This window comes from Quercus lobata, chromosome 6 (assembly GCF_001633185.2).
Source record: "Quercus lobata isolate SW786 chromosome 6, ValleyOak3.0 Primary Assembly, whole genome shotgun sequence".
Lineage (NCBI taxonomy): Eukaryota > Viridiplantae > Streptophyta > Magnoliopsida > Fagales > Fagaceae > Quercus > Quercus lobata.
The window spans coordinates 23,830,096-23,840,469 of record NC_044909.1 but is presented as its reverse complement, the minus strand read 5'-3'; the positions used below and the strand labels follow the sequence as shown (position 1 = coordinate 23,840,469).

Here is a 10,374-nt window from a genome sequence, read left to right as displayed (position 1 = left end):
GTTCTATCCAAAACTTCTAGTTTCTTAAAGTAGTTGGTTTCCCCATAGGTTTGAGTCCGAGGATCATGCAAGACCTTGGTTCTGTCCAAAACTTCTAGTTTCTCTCAAAGTAGTTGGTTTCCCCATAGGTTTGAGTCCAAGGACCATGCAAGACCTTGATTCTGTCCAAAACTTATAGTTTTTCTCAAAGTAGTTTCGAGGATTAGCCCCTCGACCAAGGTGCAGGGCGTTGACTTGATGTTGGAAGCCCCTAGAACTGCCCGTGCCACTGACGCTTCAAAGCGTAGCCCCTAGTGGAACTTTATATTAGGGCAACAACGGCGGGCTGCTGGAAATGATGGATGGGCTTTCGCATAGCTTGCACCCTCTCCACAGTTATTTCTCTCAAGGGACCCTTGTTGACAAAGGCTTAGCCCTTCCATGACTAACCGCCTCCTGCACCAACGCGCAAGCCTTTCCACAGACGGCGCCAACTGTAAGGACTCAAATTGTAACGACCCCAAATTGGTTTATTGGGTTCGAACGTTTAAGGCCCAAACAATAAATTGTAGAGAGTGGGCTGAAAGGTTAGGCCTTGGTCGCCAGACAGTGGTTGGTCATGGTGTTCATGATAATCGCACAAGGGTGAACCGTGCTTGCCCATGAAGTCTTTCTCCTCGACACGGATTGGGAGGCTCTAGGCCTTGACCTTTTTTCCCAGCCTCTCCTTTTATACTAGCCTTTAGCCTCCCTCCAACTTCCACATGTAGGTTTAGCTTTCTAGGGCTGATACTTGTCCTATCAGCCCATACCCAAAGTGGTTGGGGGTGATTGTAAAAGCTGAAAAGTATTGCTCTGTCAGGCGCAGAGTACTTAATCGCAGTAATGGTAGCCCTTCCCTTGTCCTTTGTCGCCACACTGTTCAGGGATCCTTTCCCCATCAATGCAGAGGTGTTTAGCTTTTCCATGAACTGTTCCTATATCGTACTTGCCCTTTCTTCCAGAAGCGCTTTGGGATGCCGATGATAGAATCGTCCTCGGCTATATCTCTAGGCCATTTGGACTTTCGTTGTATGTCCTCGGCAATATCCCTCCTCGGCTCGGGCCTTGAGCCCTAACGTAAAGTGGGCTGGGGTCACAAGTTCTCTGGCCCCACATAAACAAATGATGAAAATTGTAGAAAATGATTGATTTTCTATTTATATAGTTTAAATTTGAGAACTGGGCAAAGGCTCTTTAAAAAAAAAAAAAATAGAGATAGTTTCCCCTCCTATTGATTCATATAAAACAACTTTTCAATTTACAACACATTTATTGATGCATTTTTGTATGTATGTGAAAGCAAATGAGGAAAATTGTAGAAAGTGATTACTTATCTATTTACATAGCTTAATTTGAGAACTGGGCAAAATCTCTTCTTTTAAAAAAAAAAAAAAAAAAAAAACTATTTTTCCTTAGTATTGATTCATACATTAAAATTTTATCAATTTATAATATCATTATGTTCTAAACTCGTAGAGATTATTGTTCCCTACTATTGATTAAATAATACAAATTTTTTCAGTTTTCAATATCTTTCTCTCAACTCTCAAGTTGTAAATTTGTAATTATAAGCATTTGGATTGTGAGTTATTAACATGGAAGATTTTGTTATCATGATTGTAAAGAATTTTAGTCATGCTCAAAAATATTAGAATTGAAAGGATATAGAAAGTTTTATGTTTTTTGGTTTGTTTGTTTTTTTCCCTTCACATGTATAATAGTAACACAAATAGTTTAATAATAGTAGATGCCCACTTAACAAAAAAAAAGGGTATTATGTGCAATTCATTTCATTGATTGATTTTATTCATTCTCCCTCAAATTTTGCACTTATTTTTTTTTTATGTGAAAATACGAGTCGACCCGACCCAACTTGACTCGCCTGCAACCCGTTTAAAATGATCCGTTTTTGAACCCATCTTATTTGACTCGCAACCTGATTGACCCGACTCAACCTGACTGTTTGCCATGTCTTTGGACTATATGATTTTGGTTACAATGTATGGCAAAATGGAGGGAAGAGGGGAGAAATAATGTTCTCTTTCAATGTTTGGTTTATTTATTGCATAGGGGAAGGAAAATGTTTCTTAGGCTCACACCATTAAGGCTATACTTGCCTTTTATGACGAGGTGGCTGGTTATAATTGGTTGAAAACCCATTCTTATCTACCACATGGATCAGCCCTTATCTCTCTCTCTCTCTCTCTCTCTCTCTCTCTCTCTCTCTAGTATCATAAATGAACCTATCTATTCATGAACAACTCAAGTTTGGTGTGATAAAATCCTCATTAATCTTTGTTTATTTATAAACAAGTCAAACCTAATTACAGAGAGATTGTTTGGTGTGTGGCCATATGGTAGATTGGGTTATCAAAATTAACAATCTAGAAACTATCATGTGGGAGACTTATAAAAATTGAAGTCTCAAGTTGTTATGGACATTGATCATCAATGATAATTCACCACAGTACTTATTTTGGAAATCAATATGTATCTCATACAATCATGTGTAGTAGAAAAAATCAAGGTATGCTTCTATGCTACAAGAACACATTCTCTATATGAATTTTAGATTAGGGTTCTAAGAAAACTAATCTTGAAAAAAAAAATTGCAGAAACTCTTCATCTTGAGAACTCCTTAATTTTCATCTCAATGACTACAAGAATCCCGAGAGATTAGGCTTTCTTCCTTGAGAATGAAACCCTAGCCATATGCTTCCTAGAGGATTTGGTAAAAACTGAATTTTCCCTCTCTTTGCGGTCGTGTATGTCACTTGTGAGAGGAAGAAAATTTTCTCTCTTCACTTAAATGTATAGTGCAAAGTAGTCTAGGGTTTTCTCTACTAAATTCATCCCTTTTATATGTGGATTAGCTATTAGGTCAGTCCAACTAGGCTTTAGTTATGTGGCTTGAAGTGGGACCAAAGGGAAAATAAAAGTTCTAGCTCCAATGGGCCTTGAGCCTCTTGTTAACTATTGACAAGCTCAAAGTTACCATTTTTTAATTTATTCAACTAAAAAATTATGGTTGCACTATGGATTTTTATTAATTTAAAGATTTACCACAAGGCTCTATTATATTAATTATGGTAGTACTTTGTAAATGTAATTTCATAAAATATAAACTTAAGTAATTCATTACCAAATGATTGGGCCTAAAACTTCATATAACCAATTTCCATAAATCTATCTTAAAGGGATGTTTTGTGTCTCTAAAAGAGATTATGAATTTCATCTTGAGAATGTGTTCCCACAACACTACATTCGATTGTCCAACATATTAGCCTTTAACCATACAAGATCTCACTCTGGTATAGATCAAAGCAACCAAAATTTAATGTTTTAGTTCACCATCCCCTCAAAATTAAGAGTTTATGCAAAATAACATGCATGGGATTTATTTGTTCAATTGAAAATAGTTGGTAGAACAATAAATCTCATAGTAATCCAGTTTAATATATCTCACACACTTGAGACACATCAATATATTAATATGAAGTCTCTGCTTCCATGATCAAGATAGATCATCCAAATTGATATGTTATAGTCTTCGCAAATGAAATACACAATTTCATTACCAACTACGAACTAAGATTTATGAGTTTACAAGAAATTTGTGATTTTGATATTCTGTATGAGAATCTCATTATCATAGCTTAATCATATACAATATATTTCATAGACTATAATATATAATGTCCATATTCAAGCAAAAACAATCTAAAAAATTAAAGCAGCTTTTTTATTAAAAGACAATGTCATACAATTGGGTTTTAAGGCACTACTCCTAACACTTATAACCATTTTTAAAAATAATTTAGGATTTCAATTGAGTTAGATTTCTATCGTTCTATAGTTTTGGGTGCTTTATTGGGGTGGGGAAGAGAACATAGCACATCAATTTTTTTTTTTTTTTTTTTTATATAATAATATCAATAAAACTAAGTGGTGAAGCCTAATAGTGAGACATGTTAATAATTTGCACATATTTTAAATGAGCGTTGAATTTATTATCTTACCTTCTACATTACTCTTAAAAGGGGATGTGCCATTTGAATTAGAGTTCATTCTTATCTCTTTAAAACCTTTAACTCATATACACATTCAAATATAATAAAATTCCTACAATCTATGAAATTTGCTTCAATTACACACATTATAGTTCTCAATTAACAATAATTTTTCAATCACATCGTCAAGACTTAAAAAAGAAATTGAATAGTTTTTTTTTTTTTTTTTTTTGCTTTTCTTTTCTCATAATATACACTAACAGTTAGAGAATTCCCGCACGGTGATGCAAAATGCATTATAGATGACATGGTGCAAATAAACAAACTTAAAAAAAAAAAAAAAAAAAAAAAAAAAAAAAAACAAAACCACACCTCCAACCGGTCATCTATCACAATAGAAAGCTTTACATATTGCTACAGAGTATCATCTATTTTTAGATGATACTGTAGCCAACATGCATTTCTTTTATTCCCTCTTTTTATTCACTCCCAGTCTCTCTCCTTTGGCCTGGTTAGACCCGTTCTCTCTCTCCTCTGCTCTCTCGTCATCTTTGTCCTTGCCATTGGATGTTGCTGTTGTCATTGTAGGACTGCTACCATCGATCATGGTGTCATCATCGTTGTAAAATGGTGATTGAGTTTGGAGTCTCTAGTAGTGGTTTGTACTGTAGTATTTGGGTTGGATGCTCTGGTGATGGTGTTAAGAAGGTTGATTTGGCAATGGGTACTGGGTAGAGTTTAGGAGGCCGATTTGGCCCTTGGTTGCAGCGAAGATGCCATTTGCAACGAAGTGGCGGAGGAGACTAGCCAAAGCAATTCAACCTCCTCTTCTTCTTCTTCTTCTTCTTCATGATTTTTGTTTTCCTATTGATGTGGTTGTGTTTTTTGTGGTAGCGTTGGTAAAGTTGGAGTGAGTGCTAATTATTTTTTAATTTTTTTAGTTCAATTAAAAAAATTATTTTAGATTATTTTAAAATAACTTATCGAAAAATGAAGAATAGTATTTAGTGTTTTAAAAAGTATTATGTAAAATACATGAAGTGGTTTTTTGTGATGTAAAATACTTTTTTTTTTTTTTTTTAAGAATAGAATAGAAATGCTCTTAAAGACAATGTTGTTTTGATTACCGATAATCAGGGTGGCAAATGGGCAGATTGGGTCATAAATGGATTGGGTGTGTAATTACCCATTTATATATAAATTAATTATCCGTTACCCGTCCAACCCATTTAATTAGTAACCCACCCATTTAACCCAATATGACCCAAATAAATAAATAACTTGTTACTAGATTTTCCCATTAAGTTAGCAACTACAAAATTTCTCATAAACCAAACAGGACCCTTGAAAATCGGATTAAAATCTTTTAGCTTTATAACAACATCAACCATTTCATTTTCATTTATTTTCCCTAACTTTCTCACAAACCAAACAGAACTTCTCCTCACCCAAACCAATACCTAGCTAATCAAAAAATCTTTTAAGCAAACAAACAAATACTCATAGAACTAACTTGAACTTTAGTCTAAAGTCTGAAATACAGTTTTTCCCTAATTTTCTCAAAACTTTCTCATCAATAAGCGTTTTCAAAAGCATACCCTTAGACGAATACCAAATCTTACAACTCCCATCATGACTCGCCGATACAATCAATGACCCATCTCGATTGAAATGCACAGACGTAACAGGCATAAAATGCGCCTTAATAGCATGCAAACACTTCCCAGTCTTCACCTCCCAAACACGCACTATTTCGTCAAAAGACCCAGACACAATCAGATTCGATTGGGGGCTGAAGTTCACGCAGAAGACCAAATTGGAGTGGCCCTTCAGGGTCTTGACATGGGAGGAGTCGATGGTGGAGGCGCGTGCGTCCCAAATGCGGAGAGTGCGGTCGTCAGAGGCGGAGCAGATGTAGTGGGAGTCAAAGAACCAGGCGAGGTCGGAGATGCCCTCAAAGTGGCCGGTGAGATGGTGGAAGAGAGTCAGGGTTTGGGCGGACCAGATGATGAGGGTTTTGTCTAAGGAGGCTGAGGCTGAGTAGGGTTTCTGTCATTTGAGAATTTCACGAAGGGTTTGGGATTTCTTTTCTGTTAAAGTGTTTGGGGAAGCGTTTGGTTACTAAGAAAATATGAGAAAATTTGAGGGAGAGTGAGACTGAGGGCCGAATGTTTGGGCTTAGAAATATAAAGGTTATACTATTTATTTAATTTTAGATTTTAGAAGGGTGCAGTGGGTATTAGTAGGTTTATTTAATTTTAAATTTTAGATGGGTTTAGTGGGTATTAGTGGATTTATCCATTAAGACCCATCTAATTAAATAACCAAATGAGTTTTTATTCATTTAACCCAAATACTCAAATGGGTTGGGTTAAGACTTATCTAAATAAGGTGAGTAATGGACGGGTTTATGGATATTGGTAAAAATTGTCACCCCTACTGATAATATAAATAGGACAGTGTTATTTACACACTAACAGTAAAAAAAAAAAAAAAAAAAAAAAAAAAAAAAAAAAAAAAAACAAAACAAAACAAAACAAACAAACAGTGACTGGCTACATTACTCTTTCAAATGATAAAAACATGATACTCGTTTGCGAATCTTTATTATATGAGAGAGATTGCTAAAAAAGCAATATTCGGTGAAAAATGGCATTATATTTTTTAACAAACTCAATAGAAAATAAATAAATAAATAATATTTTTTATGATATATATTAATGAAATTTTGTTGATATATATAAATAATACTTTGTAGCTATTCAAATCATTTAAACGGGAGACAAAGATTCAAAGCGATGATGTGACAAATCATTTCTAACTAACATAAACGGTCCTACTCTATGTTGATATTATCCTAGTCCATTTTCTGAAGTGGCTTTGGAAGACTATAGCCAAAAAAAAAAAAAAAGACTTGGAAGAATTGTGGCTAAATCGTGGAGTTAATTTTGACTAGTGGCACTCAAACATAGGCTCAAATAATAGACTTCTATGCAGGGCCGGCTAAGTGTTTTCGAGGCCTAAGGTGAAATTTTCAAATGGATCTTTACGTCATCAGTTAAATAATATTTAACTAACATTTTATATAATAATATTTTTTAAATCCATTCTTTTTACTCTTTAATATGATATTTTTTTTTAAAAATGCTAAAGTTGTAACAAATTTTACTACAAACTGGTATTGTAATGAATATAAACAATGACATAAGGCTTACAAAAATGCTAAAAATATTATAAAATTTACAACATGAAAATTACAAAGACAGATCACCTGTGGGGGCTATGGCCCAAATTAACAAGTTGGGCCTTGGGCCCGTCCGAGGACACTAGCGAGTCCAAGGAGACAACGTGACTTAGATGATCTACGTTATAAGCCTTATCACGGGAGACAAAGAAAGAGGGTCCGAGGAGGAACTCCTCCTCGGACACTGAAAATCTGGAGCAGAGGTATGTTCAAACCGCTGAAGCGCACCCCCTCAACACATGAAAAGGAAGAAAACCCAAAAATATCTAAGCAAAAGCTGTCACCATCACATTAAATGCACTGCAGCTACTTTCCTGGCCGCATTAATGTGGAGAAAACCCCTGAACAGTGTTACCTTGGCTACCGCAACTCACAAATGACTGAAAGGGGTGTCTGATGGGATAGGTGCTCAAGTGGGGGTTTAGATGATCAATAAGTGTAAAGTCCAGATGATTAGGAAGAGCCTATATAATGTATAGAAGCTCCCATAAGAAAGGGATGAGAAAAAGAGGGGAGAATACTGTAACATGCAAAAGAACCCTAATATAGTGATCTGTATTCATAAATAAAATTCTAAGTCTCCTCGGACCGGAGGTCATTTCATCATAATAGCTTTTGTTCTTGTCTGTGTGTTCCTTAATCTCATGCAAGCCACTGCTTAACTCATCTAAACCTAGTTCTTTGACTCATACTCTACAAAATTCATTATATTGGGCTTTTTGGACCAGGATTCCATACAGTGTAGGCTTGGGCTCCAAACTTTATCCCTACATCACCAATTACAAATATTTATTCAAAAATGCATTCAATAGTTTGTTGAAATCTACCTATCATATTCATTGTTACATCAAATTATAAAAATTATAGAGACCACCACACACCCTTGGTGCAGTGATCACTCTACAAGTATAAGTTCTTGTGGAGTGTGGGTGGCAATGGCCGAGATTTAAGTCTCTAGAAGAAAGTTTCACATACATATACACTTAGATTAGGTTAGAATATAATTTTTATCTTGTATAAAAATAATAAAATAAATAAAAGTTATGTAGTAAAATTTATAATATTTTTAACATTTTCCTATTTAAATTACTTGTGATTAGTAACACGTCTATTTGTAAGACCTATTTATTCAAATTTGTCTTATCTCTATCTCTAACATTACTTAATTCTTTGAACCTTCTTAATAGTGAAAAAAAAAATGTTAACTAAAATGTTTTAATATCTTCCAAAAATATTTATATATAAAAAATAAATATATAAATAAATAGAATTTGCCCTCAAATTTGGGGCCTTCTCTAGTAAGGGGGCCCTAGGCAATGGCCTAATTGGCCTAAGCTAGGGCCGGCCCTGCTTCTATGATTGGTCCTATGAGTCTGTTTCATGTCATAAATTTTGTGCCTATACTTTTTTTTTATTATTGAAAATAGGAAATTCACGCCCTATTAGCTTTTCTAACAAAATTTAGTATTTAGTATATTAAAAAGTTATTTTTATCTATTTCAACACATTATTTTACAATACACTGTACATCACATTTTCTATTATAGTATTATAACACATTAAAATAATTTAAAACAAACCTCATCTATATTAAAAAATGAGTCCGATTAATGTATGCCCTTAGAGCATATATTAACTATCCATTTTTGAAAACTGTTTATGAAGATTTAAAAAAACTATCAAAAAAGTTAATCATTTTTCCATAAAAAAATTTCCTAATATATGCCATAAGGACATAGGTTAATAAAACCCTTAAAAAATCAACAAAACAAATATATTTTTATCATGTAGCCCTACCTAACAAAGAGAGAGGCTGAGAGAAGAAAGATTGAGAGGACTTAGGTGTGATGTGGGAGAGAAAAAGTGGAATAAAAAACACCAAAATATGTTTAAAACATATAACATTTTCTGTCCATACAGTTCCAAACATGGCATTGTACTGTTCATCAATGCCAAATTTTTTAGCATTTAAAACATTTGATGTTGGAGGTTTTTTGAAGTTTGGTGTGCCTAATGCCAAATTTTTGGCATTTGGTGCACCAGATGATAGTGCACTAATGTAGTTTATCAATATTTGATCCACAATTTCTAAACTTGTAGTTGTGATGTCTTAGGCTTCTTACCATTAAGCCACGCCCTCTCAAGTAATTTTGCACCCATACAACTGTAGAATTCAACTAACAATAATGTTGCTGTCATAATAATTTGTCATATTAATTGTGGCAAGGGGAAGCCTAAAGAAGGAAGATCATCAACTGGGCTCAACTTAGGAGTAGTCGGACTCAACTATTCGTCAGCTTAGGCGTAGCACAGTCAAGAAAATCCAAATAGTGAAACCGAGGAAGGTGACCCCCCTGAGGAGCGTATGCTCCTCAAGAGACTTTAGATAAACCACCAAGGCCATAGGATTGAAGGCTGAGAAAGAAAGTAGAGACGTGCAAGTATTGAAAGGAGGAAGCTTCCTAATAAGGCATCCATCACCTCCACATTTAATACATTGTACCAACTTAGCCTACCGCATTAATGGCAGAATGACTCCTAAACAGTTCCCCCACAGCCTGTCGCATTTCACCAAAGTATGATACTTGTATCGGTTAAATTTATTTTTGTCCTAAATTTTGCCTCAGTCTTATTTTAGTCCTAGAAAATTATTTTAGTTATTTTTTACTTCCATCTAACTTATGGAAAATATTTACGTGTTTAATGGAATGCACACTTAAGTTACCTAATCAATTTGTAAGTTTTATAGTAAAACTTGTAATACTTTTAACGTGGGGTTATAAATTGACCTCAGTTAATTAATTCAATTATCCAAATTGATTAATTAGGTCAAATTACATGCAAAATTATGGAAGCACAAACAAATCACCAAATAATCTAGAATGCAGTGAAAATTATATTGACACGGTGATTTGTTAACTAATAAGGAAAACCTCGCACAAGGCAAAAACCCTACTGGGTGAATTTCAAATCACCACTCCCAGGAATTACTAATCAAAATCAAGATATTACAAGTACAAGAAATTTTACCCCAACCTATTCTATTCTAATGTACTAATCCCCAATTGGTATTGATTTTGTAGAGACTTCTTCCCTTTG

General features: G+C 34.4%; 1 protein-coding gene across 1 annotated transcript; it reads right to left on the bottom strand.

Annotated features, from left to right (window-relative positions):
• Positions 1–5,308: 5,308 nt before the first annotated feature.
• On the bottom strand, positions 5,309–9,842 carry LOC115950012 (COMPASS-like H3K4 histone methylase component WDR5B). Its single transcript, XM_031067265.1, has 2 exons — positions 9,792–9,842; positions 5,309–6,080 (listed from the first exon to the last, which is right to left on the bottom strand). The coding sequence occupies exons 1-2, from the start codon at positions 9,840–9,842 to the stop codon at positions 5,532–5,534; spliced, it is 600 nt and encodes a 199-aa protein (XP_030923125.1). The 3' UTR covers positions 5,309–5,531.
• Positions 9,843–10,374: the final 532 nt, after the last annotated feature.